General features: G+C 35.2%; 2 protein-coding genes across 2 annotated transcripts; both read right to left on the reverse strand.

The window, feature by feature from the left end:
- Positions 1-1,219: 1,219 nt before the first annotated feature.
- Positions 1,220-3,636, reverse strand: LOC142163113 (uncharacterized). Its single transcript, XM_075220366.1, has 5 exons — positions 3,513-3,636; positions 3,023-3,227; positions 2,331-2,881; positions 2,115-2,219; positions 1,220-1,452 (listed from the first exon to the last, which is right to left on the reverse strand). Exons 1-5 carry the CDS (start codon positions 3,634-3,636, stop codon positions 1,220-1,222), a joined length of 1,218 nt encoding a protein of 405 aa, XP_075076467.1.
- A 3,064-nt stretch (positions 3,637-6,700) lies between these two features.
- LOC107801155 (uncharacterized) lies at positions 6,701-16,010 on the reverse strand. The gene is made up of 8 exons (XM_075219303.1): positions 15,234-16,010; positions 13,697-14,054; positions 13,475-13,592; positions 13,229-13,329; positions 11,029-11,094; positions 10,698-10,787; positions 9,727-9,903; positions 6,701-7,184 (listed from the first exon to the last, which is right to left on the reverse strand). The coding sequence occupies exons 1-8, from the start codon at positions 15,743-15,745 to the stop codon at positions 7,146-7,148; spliced, it is 1,461 nt and encodes a 486-aa protein (XP_075075404.1). The 5' UTR covers positions 15,746-16,010; the 3' UTR covers positions 6,701-7,145.
- Between the last annotated feature and the right edge of the window lie 519 nt (positions 16,011-16,529).

Consider the following 16,529-nt stretch of genomic DNA (forward strand, 5'->3'; position numbering starts at 1 on the left):
AGCATTGGAGAGATATCGATTTCAAAGGAAGACCTTTCTGATATTGATCAACATTGTAGACGCTGTGGAGCTCTACTTTGGGATTATGCTAGAAAAAAGCGATACATTGGTACAATTAGTGAGAGTGAGATGACTGGCGATTAGCAAGACGAAAAGGTCCACCAGCTGCAAATGAGAGAACAGAACTCCGGAAGAAGAAGAAGAATTAGTTTTCCTGTTCTGTAGTAAAATTGTAGTTAAAATATATAGGTGTCGTGGATTTGTAGTAAAGTTGTAGACAATATGTTACCTTAAAACAAGTTAGTTAAAGCATATTTGTAGCAGATTTGTGCTACAATTGTTTTACCTTTAGTTTTGTTATTTTTGTCCATGAAATTACTAGTTCAAATCAAAAACACTATGGAGATCCTTTTTTGGTTCAAAATTGTTAGTATTTTATTCTACTGCTTTTGTTTTTTGTTGTTACCCTTTGTTTTCATAATTTATTTTTACCAGTTGTGAACGAGATAACACAAGTATGGAAGAAGATGAATTTGTTGTCATTTTCTGTAGGGAAAATGTATTTAATTTGTTTAGTTGCAGTTAATTTTGTAGAAACGTTGTAGATAAATTGGTACTTATGAGCAAGTTTCATAACTCATTAATGTTAGCATAAAACTCTTTTAGAACTTAAATATTATGTAGTTATTCTGTCAAACACTAGCTTATGTAGTTTTTTTTGTAGATTTTTTGTAGATAACTTGTAAGAATCATTTGTTCACTAATGATTTTGTGATATAGATAATTAAGTAATTGTGTGCTATTGATATAAATCAATCATAATCCAATCAAGTTATGAAAGTATGAACTCAATACACTCAGTAATTAAACAAAATAAATTCAAACCAACTACATTAAGAGTTGAAATTATTTTATTATGGGAAACAATCTTTACTCAATATATCAACACAATTACACCTCAATTATAATTCTCCTGAACACTTCAACAATTTTTATCAAAAAAGCTGTTGACTATATCAAATTTTATTTCTTCTTGGGAGCATTCTTTGCAAGATGATCTTTTGTTATGCCCTTCTATTCCACAGTTGCCACATGAAACTTTGTACTTCTTTGCATTTACTTCATCATGTGTTTTGTATCTTTGTTTTTGAAGTCTTCCTGGCTGTCTTTTCCCGGTAGGTGGATTTACAACTTCTTCAGCTATATGTTGTGGCACATGTCATTTGCTTTCATCAGGCAGCGGGTCTACTAGTATTTTATAAGTATGCAAGAGGCTCTCCCTCGTGTAATAAGGAGAACAATATTGCTCATAAGACTCATCCCTGTGTCTTAAAGCAGCCAAAACATGTGGACAAGGAAGCTCATCAAGCTGAAATTGTCCACAGCTACATCTCTTATTTTCAAGACAAACAATATAGCGGCTCACACCATCTGGTACTGTATGGATGTAATCTGTTGAAGCCCTCACCCACAATTACATTATAAACACACAACAAATTATCAGCAACATATACAAAATATCTACAATTATACAACAATTTATCTATAATATCTGTTCATATTTTAATTTGGTGCAATAATTGATCAGATGTTATTGGATAAAGCTTACTTTAAGCTTCTGAGATAATATTTTGTTGTCATCCAACTCTTTGTTGAATTTAAATCCAAGGTATATGAATGTACCCTTTGATTTCAATAACTTTTCATTAGTCTATCGTTCAAGAAGAGTCCTCATGTACTCTAATAGTTCTACAATCGGTAGCTCTCTTGCATCTTTTGTTACCGCATTCAATGACTCTGCAATGTTTGATGTCATAGTCCAAGTTCTGTTCACCGTAGCATGTACTCAAGACCATCTGTGATAGTCAATATCGTATAAGTATGCTTTAACACACGGGTCAATCTTTTCAATCTTTGACATTCTTTCATTAAATTCATCAAGCGTGTATGATCGTGTCGTGGCAAAGTACGATTCGCTTAACTTTATATGACTTTTCTTGAACTTTGACCTTATATTTGTCCAAATATGTCACATGCAAGAATACTGTGGCATGCCGGTATAAACAGTAGAAGTTGCCTTCAAGATACTCTCATTCCGATCAGAAACAACACACATATTTGGTCTTTCACCATATGCATATTTGAATTGCTCAAAAACCACTTCCATGATGCCTCATTTTCTGAATCAACAACAGCATATGCCAGTGTTAATATGCTACCTATTATATGTGACAAAAAGGAATTCAATTTCCATCACAAAATTGTAGATAAAGGAAAATACATACAAACAACAAAATTTCTACAATATATCTACAATAAATCTACAATACCTGTTGCATCCATTGTGCTAGCTGTTAGCATTATTCCTCTGTATGCTGACTTCAAGAAGGTCCCATCAACTACTACAACCGGACTATAATATTTCCAACCATTGATTGACGTACTCATCGCGACAAATGTATACAAGAAACAATTATCGTCGGTCTTCTTCAATTTAACTACAGACCCCAGATAAGTCTTCTCCATAATATACAAATAACTAGGCAATCGACTGTAGAAGTCAGTAGGATGACCTCTCAAAAATTCCAATGCCTTTTTCTTTGCTCTCCAAGCTTGCATGTATGTTAAGTTCACGCCGTGTACAGACAACATATCAGTTTGAATGTCTTTTGGTGTGTAAACTGTCTTAGGATCAGCATATTTTGGTATAACCATGCTACCCACTATCATGGAAGTAGGTTTGTGTTGTATGGAGGTATTGTTCATTAAAGAGCATGTGTGCAAGCTGTTGAATTTTCGAACCTTGAACATTGCTGAATCATTTATGCTGGTGGACTTGAAGTGCCATGTACAATCTTCCCCAACACATACCAGGCAGTAGCTACAGAACAAAAATAATTTAAACAATGAAAATATTATATTTAACAATTTGTATACAAAAACACTACAAATTATCTACAAAAATACAAATAAACTACAAAATACACAAAGACATGATCTTTGACCATTGAACTATTCATACCTTCTAGCACTAGGCCTTTTCACCCTAAATTGGAACTTGTTCATGACAGAATAGTGCTTCATTGCACTAGCAATTATTTTCTTATCTTTGTATACCTGGCCTACTTCAATAACAGTTGGTGTATTTTCTGTTATAATTATACTTTCATATTCCACTATCTTAGGAGATGTTGACATATCAATCAACTTCAGTGTTTCAGATGAACCTGCAATCAATTAAAGCTAAATACCGTTATGAAATATAATGTAGATATTTTGTAGAAAAATTATAAACCAATAAAATCCAGGACTTACATATTCATAACAATTGATATACACATGTTATGTAGTTTTTATTTAGAAATATTGTAGAAAATTTGTAGAACAAATAAAATTCAATACATATTTTGATTTACACTTGCTATGTAATTTTTTTTGTAGAAATATTGTAGAAACATTGTAGCACGCATGAGAGAAAAAATAGATTTCACCGCTGGAATAACATATCAAACCTGCAATTTCGTTCGAAATAGACATACTACATTCCAAATCAAAATCCCGCACTGTTATACATAGCGGATGCGTTCCTAAGCTCATGTTTTCCTTTTTTGTCTCCATGTAGACTAGAACTCCCATATCGTTCCTAATTTTCATTGGCGGACAATTTTCGTTGATAATGTACTTGATTTCGATTATTTTTTCTGATATATCAATCATTCTATGCTCTGCGATTGTAAAAATCAATTGGCTATAAGTTGCATCTTCCGTGATTATAATCCCGTCGACATGAAAATCCCTATATCTCCCAAAGCTATCCCAAGTACCATCTAGCTAAAGCATAATAGCTATTTTCGACATTATTGCGCGTGATTCAATACAATTATAGATAATTAATTCGATTTTGCTTGTGAAACCAGAATATACAGTGAAAAACAGAGTATTAGCAAAAACAAAGTGTCGAAATTGTGAGAGAAACGGAATAATTTCAGGCCTAATTAATGGCGAGTAATGCGTTTCAGAAAATCTCGGTAGAATCCTTTACAATCTCAATTCTCGCTCCTAAAAAAGGAATGTTACAACAGAAAGAATTCCTTTTTAAACGATTTGTATAGATTCTGTAGGTAAAATGTGTCCAGGTCGGGTAATATTTAAAACAGAAATATTTTTTGTAATAATATTTCATCTAGTGTATAAGAATAAAAAAATCTCAAAGTTGATCGGCTAAGTAGCAATAGTGGGCATAACAGAACTACCTATAGTGACCTACTTTTTCTACTTATGTGATAGCTAAATACATATTTGCATGCAAAATGACCATCCATATCTCTACTATTTAAATGGAAGTGGAGCAGGCCTAGTCTATGCTGGCGGCTGCTTCTAATAGTGGAATTTTTGGCTCCTCAAAATCACTTAATAAATTGATTTCTCTCCGTTCTTGCTCTTCCTTTTTTATTCCCCCGTGTTCTTCAGACATACCCACCGTAATTGTTTAATACATTTATTTATAATTTAAGAAGTGAGGAAAAACCCAAAATTAATGGGCATGTGTGGGTTGATTGTTGGAAATTCTTCTTCCACTTTAATAGTTTGCTTTACCCCACAAAGTGCATCAATTGGCACCGAAAAATAGTCTCTGGATCCTCATGTATATAGAGATTAATTTGTGTAGTGCACATTAAAGAATAACATTCCAGGTAGACGTGTTAGACAAGAGGGGTTGTTCTGATGGTAAGCAACTTCCACTTCCAACCGAGAGGTTGTGAGTTCGAGTCTCCCCAAGAGCAAGGTGGGAAGTTCTTGGAGGGAAGGATGCCGGGGGTCTATTTGGAAACAGTCTCTCTACCTTAGGGTACGGGTAAGGTCTGCGTACACACTACCCTCCCCAGACCCCACTAAGTGGGATTATACTGGGTTGTATTTCAGGTAGACGTGAAAGGTAAATTATCGTTTTATTACAAGGACTGAAAGTGTAAAATTACGGGGAACAGCTTTCATAGGAAATCATAAATATATATTAGTGAATATTTTCTTAAAATAAGAATGATTCTTTGAAAAAGTGGTTTAATTTTGAGTCATCATCTTCAATTATGCGGCCAAGAAAAGAAAGAGATAAAGTCAATTTGGAAAAATTCTTCACTGACTTCAGGACTTTTGAACCTGACATTTGGTAAAGCACCAATCATCATTGTAAATAAATGACTAATCTTAAAATCGTAAAAATAGCACGGTATAGCCAGTTTTATGATTGGTCATTCAAAAATAGCCAGCGTTTACGAAGTCAATGAAAAATAGCCACTATTTTTCTGCAACAGAGGCCGATCCAGCATAATATACTGGAGTTCGGTGCACATATGTATGGACTCCAGCATATTATGCTGGACCGGTATACTTTGCTGACTCCAGTATAATATACTGGAGACTGGAGCACCGGTGCTCAAAACTCCAGTATATTATACTGGATAATTATACTTGCTGGAACTCCAGTATATTATGCTGGAGTTCTAGTGTACTTATGCTGGAACTCCATCATATTATGCTTGAGTTACTTATGCTGGAACTCAAGTATAATATGTTGGAGTTCAAGCATACTTATGCTGGAACTCCAGTATAATATACTGACGTATCTTTTCGGATTTTGAACAGTATTTTCGCTCAGATTTATCTTTACATGAAAAGTGACTAAATTTCGATTACTTTTGAAACTGGGCTATTTTTGAACGACCAATTATAAATCTGGCTATTTTTAAATTTCTCCCCCCAATGAGGCATAGTCCAAATAGTTGCACTGAAATGTCATAACCATAACAAAAAATAGTGCAGTTCAATTCCGGCAACGTATTATGTATAGGTTTTCTCTGATTATATATTGGTATTTGCCTAATTATTGGTTTATTACTGATTCTGTCCTATCCTAAATATAAGTAATTGTTCTTGACAAACTGAATCTGAACTTAGAATTGTTTATGATACATATCTATCGATATTCTCCCCACTACCCCCCCCCCCCCCCAAAAAAAAAAAAAAAAAATTGACAGAAATGATCAGGAAAAGCAGACAAACTAGAGAAACGAGGTCAGTACACTTGATTAAAAGCGGACAAATATTTCAGGTGCAAAAAATTAGAGACAGCATTTGAGGAGAGTTATGTTGTCTGTTCGAAGAAATGATTTAACTTATACACCACTAATGCACAAATTTTTACACTAGTAGCGTATTAGTTGTCAAAAAGTTACTTTAATTTTCTCTTATCGGCCTTTCAAGTACTTCAATAGATTCAACCCAAAATATCTTCAGCTGCCAAATCATAAGCTAGATGCAAAATTAAGGCAAACAAAGAACAGTTCTCAACTCGCTGTTAGTTTCCTACTCCTATCAATCAAACTGTAACTGTGTTAACGTCCAATCTTGCTCCAAATAAATTAATCTAGCCCTCAAGTTAGAAGGATTAAGTTGTTCACAGACTTGACAACTCGCTGTAATATTCTAGAAGAATCGAAAAGAGCAATGTGCTATGCAAAAGTTTTAGTTCGAACAATAAACAGCTATACAGTGACACCAACCATAAGGGGAACAATGAGGTGATTCCCCCAAATCAAACAAGGCCTTTCAATAAATAATTCTATGGAGATTATTGGCAACACCCAACCTCAGTTTTAAACACAATCCTAGAAATCTAACATGGGATCAAAAATCATATTCATGCATAAGAAAAAGACCAAATTATCATGAATTCAAGGATAGATGATCAATGACAATATCATATGCAACATGCCAACCACCATGGTGTTTCGCCTAAATCAACATATTATGCACAAAAACCTACTGCTATGATATTTCAGAGCAAGTGGGAATCGCTGATGAAGATTTCCATCTGTATGTGACAACTGCTAAACAAAAAAAATGACACAACAAAAAATTGCGGGGTTCTTAACACACTGACGGAGATCGTAAACATGCAGATTCGTGAATGTCACTAATTCCCTGTGAAGCAACTCAGTATATCAGTATCATGTCGGTCCACCAAAGAATAAAGTCGAGCCAACTTGCACAGCTATTTGAGCCTCGTACATCGTCGCTTCACTTCCAAGCAAAGGCAGGCCATCATCTGCTTTCTCAACAAAAGGGAACCTTATAATAGCTCAAACTCATCTTAGCTCCTCTGTATTGAATTTATTCCACGCTTCCTGCAGTCAAATTCAGGATCTAAATTCAGAAAAGTGTAGCTGATGGTTCCTATGCGTATTATAGGATATGACGGATAGCAGTACTCACTCCCGCTAGAGAAACACAATCCCCAACTGAGTCACAGACTAACGATTGGCACATTTGAAATGTAGTACTAGATATTGTCACGTACTCTGTGGTGACTGGGTGTATACATTACATAGAGTGAATTTCACTGAGTGACAAAAAGGAAAGGATGTAGTATTTCCTTCCCAGCAGAGATGGAAATATACTATAAAGATGTAGTAGTTATTTCCCAAGAGAGACGAAAGCACGTCAGAAGTAACCAGTAATATTTTTCTTTATATTTCTCCCCCTAATCTACTGCCTTCATATTTCATTATTTGCATCATCCTTATGGAATGTGTATGGATCCATACAATTAATACAGCCAGAAGCTCTTGCAGTGGAATGGTTTCAACTTTGGTGTCCAAATTGAGCAGCTAACTGTTATTTCTCTACTCTCCCCCTCCCTGACCAGACACTCTGCCTACATTTCCCAGAAGACAGCAAAACCTTTTAGCCTTGTTTGATGTTTCCCATTAAATTCTATTGCTTTTGCTTTGTCGCATTTAGAAGTTTCCGAAAATATGAGTTGAATTTTTGTACAAATCAAGCTTCTACTGCTGTTATTCAGTACGAAGATTATTCAAATTCATATTGTTTGACAAATAGCAAACTTTAAATTCTACATTTTCAAATCCTTTACATTACAGTTCTTCAGAAACAAAATATTCTCTTAAATGCAAGCAAGAAAATGATCCTGAGTTGCAATATCTAAACTCAAACATTAACTCTGAAATTGAAATTTGCTCTTTATATTCTAATTTCTTAACTATTTCAGGCCCCTTCAACCAACAATGCTTCAATGCAGTCATTATTTGCAAGTAAGCAAAAATCATAATTACACACCGGAAAAAGACTATATTGCGTTAGCAGCAGCATTTATGATATGGATCAGTAGTTGTCCATTAATTATCAGGTTTGTTTGAGTTAAACTTATAACGCATCGTTAATGCACCTAGTATATTAAGTGAATTTTCTTCCCCAGTATCATATTTGAATCATATCAAACCCTAACTAATCGATAGAATAAGAACTTTTAACAAAACCACAGCTATAGCAACATAATCAAATTTTCATACAAAAAGGTGAAGTCTTGAACATTGAGTTGGTTGAAGTTATGCATTTTCTCAGAGAAAATGACAAACGGTTCACTCTAAGGACAGTAAAACTTTTTAGGGGTCATTTGGTTCACGGGATAAAGGATATAATCCTGTGGATGAAATGTGGGATTCTTTAATCCCGTGTTTGGTTGAATTTTTATTTCTCATATAAGCAATCCCGATCTCAGCTAGACCACGATTTTGTTATTATCTTTAGACCATATTCATGTGGGATAACAATCCGGGGAAAAAAAACGACAAAAGTGCCCTTCTCCAAAATCCTTTAAAAACGCCAAGGTTTAAACAAAGTTTATCCAAGTTTATCTATTATAAAACCAAACACATGTATTATATAATACCCATATATCCCATTTTTAAGTCACTGAACCAAACATCTACCATAAACAATGTATCCACTAAATAATTTCGTTATTGTTTAATGATGTAGATTCGTTTCCATGGTTTGATCCCCGCATAATAATCGCAGTATAACTTGTTTGCAAACCAAACGAACCCTTACAAACCTTATTACTATTTGCCCTAAAGGGGCTGGCCATACCATGTACCTAATATACCCACATATTTTACTCCAGTTAAAGGGCCATTTGGTTGGCCGCATTAATAAGAAAATCCCTGCATAGCATAAGTAATAGTATAATATTTGGTTGGCCACATAAGAAGAGATAATCTCTCAACAATTAATGCATTGTTTCGTCGACCGTGTACGGATAAATCCGTGCATATGCAATGTTTGGTTGGTGGTATTCAGTGGTGAAGCTAGGAATTTTCCCTAGGGTGTTCAAACTTGAAATAAGTAAAAAAGAATTTCGACAAAGGGTGTTCAATATATGTTATATACCTCTAAAATCTAATATTTTACCCATATACGCAGTGTAATTTTCCGACGAACCCTTACCATAGAGTAGCTTCGCCCATAGTGGTATTGAACTTAATACCAACATACCTAACGAGGGAATCTATGTATTATTTTATGCACGAAAGAGTTTGGAATAAACTATATGTATCCACAAAATGTGGATAACACTATCTAAAGACATAAATGCCTTCAAAGTAGAAATTTTTGCACCACATTTTATGTTTTTACCATTCCCACATAATAATCCCTACATTACAATCCATAAATAACTAGTACGCAAACCAAACAGCCCTTACTTCTGCAGCTCCTTGTAGCTTCCCATATGCATATATGATGTATGCATCGCAGCCTTGCGGTTGCTTAAAATATAATGATGAAGCGTACTTGTTGAACATATAAACGACAGGAATGAAGATTAAAGAATGTGAGCTTAACAACTTATTAAACATATGCAGTTACCTTCAGAAGATCAAAAACCTTCTCAGCAATATACTTTTGCGGAACTGTGGCCCCTTTTTGTTGAACTTTGTCTGGGTGGACACATAAGGTTGCCCTGTGATAAACTTTTTTGACAGATGTGGAAGTGATCAAATCGGTCAAAGAAACTGGCTGCCAACCGCATTCAGGCCACAATACCTGCACGGCATTTAAGTTGCGAAGAACTACTTCATGACACTGGATGCCACATTTCAAAATTGTAAATACTATGGTCATAACTAAGTGAACTTTGTAAAAGCCCATACTTACTGGCTATATTATAAGATATAGTTGTGCATTCAATAGTTGCAATTAACTACTTCCTTCATGACACTAGATGCCATATTCTATTGCAAATACAATGGTCATAGCTAAGTGAAATGTGCAAAAGCCCATAACTACTAGAAATATAATAAGAAGCTACCAACAGAAGAAACATGTATGAAATATCATCCCCTTCTAACGTTTGCATTGCTGCTTTGTGTATGAGGATCCATAAAACACTGGATTTGATGGAAGGGCATCAATTTCTCACAGCAATAGATTAGAAATAACAGATTCAACCAGACCACATGGCATCGAAGATAAACGACAGGTAATCTAATGAATACTGATATGATGCAAAGCTAGAGAAACCATTAAACTGGCAAACAAGGTAGAAAGATGATGCACAAAATATTACATTAGTGTTGGGGAGCTACCCCTATCTACAATTGTAAGAAGCAAATCTAGCGCAGTTTTGCCTCCTTAGATATAGCGAAATTTAAGGACTTCTAAGGATCAAGCTTGATTCCCTTTTTACCCAACAGAAATTAAGCGTTGATTTATGGATTGGATCAAACTAATTTCAGAAAATATCTAAACTGGCTTGAGAGATAGTAGATTAAATCTAATTATGTCTTGAAAGATTCTTAATAGATCTAAGCGGACTTCAAGATTTGCTGATTACATACATGTTGCAGTGATGACAGCAACGCGCGGAGGTTGCCTTCTTTCCCAGTAGCCCAACGTTTTATATCATAGTCCAGCATCTCAGCAAGCCTCTGCAACAAGCAGTTTGTTCCAAAATCAAAGGAAATAAGCTATACAGAATGTTTGAGCAGGCTGAATGCATAATGTGAATTTCAATTAAAAGATAAAGCAAACAGGAGAGAGATTTTTCTTTCTTTTGGGGTTTTTTTTTTTGGGGGGGGGGGGGGGGCAGCAAAAGGCAAATGGGGGAGGATATTTTCCTTCCCATGAAAATCAGTTATTGACAGCTCTAAGCAATCATCAGAAACTTACATGCTTCTCTTCCTGCTCATTCTGAGACTGAAGATCGCGCTGAGTCTTCTCAGCCAAAGCCTTAGCCTGATCACATAAAGCAGAAGAATCAGATACCGTAAAACTCGCCCAATGAGACACACATTTAGTTCGCAGGGGAATTTTTTTAAATGCAACTTCACAACAAAATAACACCTTGGAGTAGCATTCCTGTTATTTCATATATGCACCCATGCACAAGCATTCGACCGTGCAAAATAACAACCAGACTAGAAGGCAGGCTTGTCATAAACTAAACTTTAGGATTTGGGATACGAGTAAAATTAGGTTACAGACTTACGGGTGCTAAGATACGGCTGTGTTCAATTCCTAAAAAATAGAGCTGTTCAAAATGTAGCATCAGATATTGAGAAGACTTTGTACCGACATACTCCACTTGATTTTTCTAATTGATTTTTTTTTTTGCTTGTCTATTTCTGGTGATTTTCTATTATCCTTAATTCAAAATGCAGATACTGGATTTTTTTCCAGAATACAGATAATGGATTTCGTTGATCTTGGTAGCTTCTAAAGTCTAAACCAAATAAGATACATCAAAACCTGCAAGATTATATCAGGGGCAATGGGATTACTTTGGCGGAAGAAACATTTTTAACTAAAACCACATCCAACACCAACTCCAAAAGCCGGGACAACTACCCCAATTCTTGATGTTCTGATCTGTAGCCTCCACAGAAAACATTTCTTTTCTTATACTTCCATTCATCTCCATCACTCCTCTTTCTCCAGCAAGGTTTAGCGATTCTGCGGTTTCAGAATCAAAATAGTTTTTACAGAATTCCTTTCTTCTTTCTCATTAATCTTCAACCCTCATGCTGACTAAAGCATCTTCTTTATTTTTTTGTGTGCTTCTTATGTCACTTGGAAAGAAATCAACAACCATGATACAGGAAGATCTAGAGGTTTTGACTTAGCTATCTTCAAGGTCAAGCAAGCCACGAGGGAAGTGATTGAGGGGATGAAGTGATTGAGGGGATGAATGACCAAACAGATGGCGGCTATGGACCGTGTTTGTACTTCTTGTTCCCTCTTTTTGATAAATGATAATTTAGATTAAGGATCAGCACTAAGCAAGTGCAAAACGTAAAATTACAAATTGTGCAGTTCCCAATCATGTCTAACATAGCATCAAAATCCTGTACAACGGACAGCTTGCACTACTTCTTGTTCCATCTTGTCTTCATCTTATTCTCTGTCCGCTCATTCTTCCTATTTCAACTTATGTGCCAGTCAAAGATCCTCCAGATATTGACTGGATCTTGTACGAATCCTGCTCCAGCACGGGTGTAATCTTGGATGGACACCGGTTCAGTGAGAGAAAACTAAGGATCCATGTAGCATAGCAAACAACTCAAGCGTAAGCAAGAAAAACTAGACATCACATTGGCGAAAGCGCTAAATGGGAATCCAATTGCTAGTTACCACTTCTATAGTGCACTCAGTGGTAATGCTAATCTAAAAGCTGTACAAAAACACAGGAAAGCAATCTCCGGAATTTATCTCATTCTACCAGAGAGTTGTTTGCATTTTTTTAAGAATGATTACTTGTAAACTACACATTATACTTTGAAATGCTTTAAAACTTCTCTTAATTTGCCAACCAACTTTAAAAAATGCTTTAAAAATTTCTTTTGTACTCTAAATTTCCAAAGGAGGACACAATCACTAGGGCATCAAGTAGTCAATGTGTAGTACTTGATAAAAGCTGCTATATCTCTATAACTCATGTGTAGATCCATGAGTTAGTGAGACATATAAACCTCAGCATCTAGTGGGAAAAGTTAAGGAAACACCACATCACAGGCCAAACTTATCCCCCAGAACAACCTTCAAACAGCCTTTTCTAGTTCACTTGAAGAAAAGACCTCATATTAACGAGAAGCACAAGCAAACCTTTGACCAACTCGTATACAGATCTTCCTCTTCCCAATATAGCTGAATTTCTCAAGCAGCCACACATCAACCAACTTAAAAACCATTCTCTCTCCACAGAATCAGGGATGATTTAATGGATCCAACAATAAGAGTATTATTTCATGTTTTGAGGATATGTTAGCACAATACTCATCCAACAATAAGAAAATATTGTGGGTAATGGGGATAAGATAGCACAATACTCAACTGAAGGGACAGTCAAAAGATTCTTAAGTAGAAATTTTACCATGCGCTCTTGGGTCTTCATATGATGCTTCAATCTAGCTCTTCGTCTTTCTTTACTTTCTCCTTCAACTTCCTGAAACACCTCAGAGGAAGGAGCAGAGTCTGCATGTGCACAAAGACTAATAAATAAGAACGGGAATAATATAATTTATTAGAATTAAAATGAATAAAATATTCTGGTATTAATAAATTCTAACGCATTAATTCCTCAACAAAATTTAGTATCTTCTTTTGCAGAAATGAACACCTCCAAAAAACATTAAATCATCAACAAAGTTTTTCACAGGCGACACATTCTTCCTTATGGAAGATGATTTCTTTTCTTCAGGCTTTCCTTTCTCATGGAAATCTGCAGACACATGGCCCTGAAAGAAGGGGGAAGGAGAGAAACATGACACAAGAAGAAATCAAAAGGGTTAGCCAATCAGTACCCATAAGATCTTGGAATCCAACAGTCTTAATCCAATACCTTAGCTGCAGATTTTGGTGTTGTTGTCTTGCTCGGTTTGTTGATCGTCACTCTCACACTTTTGGACTTCTCTTGTGCTCTTTCCACAGGCTTCTTTACATAGGCGTCCTTTTTAGTATCATGTGATTGTTCAGTTACATTACTCCTAACCTTAAAATTCGCAAAATCTTCAAGTTCGTCAATTGAAGAAGTTACAGTGCTAATTCCAGGATGATGTTCTGATGATTCTGAAAATGGCCAAGAAGAAGCATTTGCCTCCCTGGTGGATGATTTAAAAACTAAAAATGGATCATCTGGCGAAGAGGAGCTTGATTTAGAAGAATTTGACTGCTGAGAACCTTTCGTCTCTAGCTTTTTGCTGTACACACAGAAACATATAGACTTTTAAACAATGCTTTTGGGGATGAACAGCGTGATACAATAATGGGAAAAAGCAATGAGGTGCAATTCAATAGGAATTGCATTTGGCACTTTCCAAAAAAATGCATGGGTATCAAATAGCAGGCACACTAGGCATGACAAACCTAGTGCCAAAAAGACCAAAATGATGTGGCAGAAGTTAGTTGACTCCCATAATTTTGCACGACATCCTCTTATTGTAGGTTTGAGTTACACATCCATACAGCTTTGCGCATAAATCGAGTTTTTCATGGCAATGTTAGTTATATCGTAAGATGATCATTGCCTTGCAAAGATGGTCACATTCTAACATGGAACACTTGGGTATTAATAATGTTAAACTTTGCCCCAAAACAGATGTTATGGCCTGAAGCAGCTCCAAGATCAAGATACTACTGAGATAAAGTATTATTATTTTATGGACACACGGCAGTCCATCGAACACTTGAAAGGTATTCGCTGACAAAAAGATAGTAAAAAGGGGATCTATGTAAATTAGTTCATAGACACTGTGAGTATCTCTCTCTCTATATGACCTCTGATTTTCTCATATCTCAACATTCAATTTGCTATACCAAATACATTTTCAATGTTATATTGAACTCTCAGCTCATAATAAAAATCCATATAGTGACTTCTAGCATAGGATTCAGTTAACAACTGCTTTAGCCTTTAAGTTATGAAGCAGAAAAAACCTTTTTCCTTTCCATTTCAGCTCAAAAAGAAAAGGGCAACCCAATGCACAAGGCATCCCGCGTTCATGCGGGGTAGGGCCGCACCACAAGGATGTGATGGAGACAATCTACCCTAATGCAAGAATTAGTGGTATGCTTCCATTCAGCTCACAGTTCACAAAATTAACAAGGACTTGAGTTATATGCACTGACAAAGGAATTCATTAAACATCAGTACAATTTAGCTTCGATTAATGCTATTCATCAGAGTTACCTGCATTTACTTTTAAAAGGACCAGATTATATAAAGAAATTTACACAATCAGTGCACAGAACTTGAACTCAATTAACAATACACCTACATAACAAATTCCTAGTCAACTGGAAACTTCTAAGTCGAAAACATAAATAGAAGGGAAAAGAGTTGAAAAATTAAATCGTTCACAATTGAACTAAATACATACCCATAACTAGGTGAGCTAAAATCACCAAATCCAGGAATCAAATCATCGCTTTCTGACCTCTTTCCAGCGTGATCTTTCTTCGGACCATCCGATTTCAATCCCAAGTTCCCAAATAAATCATCAATTGAGTCACTTTTCTTTGGTGCCGTACCAAACAAATCAAAATCATCATACGAATTATTACCGCCATAGTTATTGTTATTATTACTATTAGAACCACCTAAAACTGATTCAATATCAACATTATTCTGCTGCTTTGAATTTGCAAAAACGCCACCGAAAATATCATTATTGTCGTAATTCTGTGAACTCTTGGACCGGAAAATTCCATCGAGATCATTGGCAAATGGATCGGAGCTGTAACCCGAGTTTTGACCGGAATTAAACCCAAGGTTTGAGGGAAAGCCATTGGTGGAATTGGTCTTATTAGCCTTCAAATTGGCCATCGGTGTTGACTTGCCGCCTTGAACTTTAACGCCATATCTCTCAACCAAAACGCCAAATTCATCCATATTTTTTTGTCAAAACTGAAACTGAAAGAAAATTACAAAGAATTGGCAGTAATTCTTACAACTGACTACTATCAATTAATTAATACATCTAACAAAGATAAAGGAAACGCAATATGGGTTAAGTATGTATATACAAAAAAGGAAGGTGCAGAGTAATGAGCTGAAAATTGATGATGAAGAAAATAAAAAGTGCCTTCTTCAATAATAGAGCGTCGGTTCGGTTGGTGGGGTACGACCGTACGTACGCGTATTTGTGCAAGTATGAGATGTCAAATCGTTGGCATCCGGCTACGTTGGGTAAAAGGATTTGAGATGGTCCTTCGCTAAATGATTTACACGTTGTTTAAATTAAACTAATATACTTTCATTATCAATTTAAATAGGGTGAAAATTATTTTCATCCCCAAATTTATTTTAAAAATCAAACTCATCCTCCAACTTTAAACAATTACTATTCTGCTCCTCATATCAAAGATAACTTCTTACGATACCTATTTTACCCTCTATAATTTTTATCTCTTAATTTTATTCTTCAATATAATGATATCTTTTTATTTTAATTTATGTTATCAGCTTATCTATCGACAACTTTAAAAAATTATTTTGAAACAAAAAAAAAGTGCTATAATGACGTTACAGTGAAATAAATAAATAATTATAATAAATAATTTACTCGTATCAGTAATTTTATTAATGGCAATCAAAACTCAGTCTATTTACAAAATTGAGAATAAAGACGATAAATTTTTATAAATAATATAGTGCAAGTAATAAAAATAATAAT

Source organism: Nicotiana tabacum, chromosome 8 (assembly GCF_000715075.1).
Source record: "Nicotiana tabacum cultivar K326 chromosome 8, ASM71507v2, whole genome shotgun sequence".
NCBI lineage: Eukaryota > Viridiplantae > Streptophyta > Magnoliopsida > Solanales > Solanaceae > Nicotiana > Nicotiana tabacum.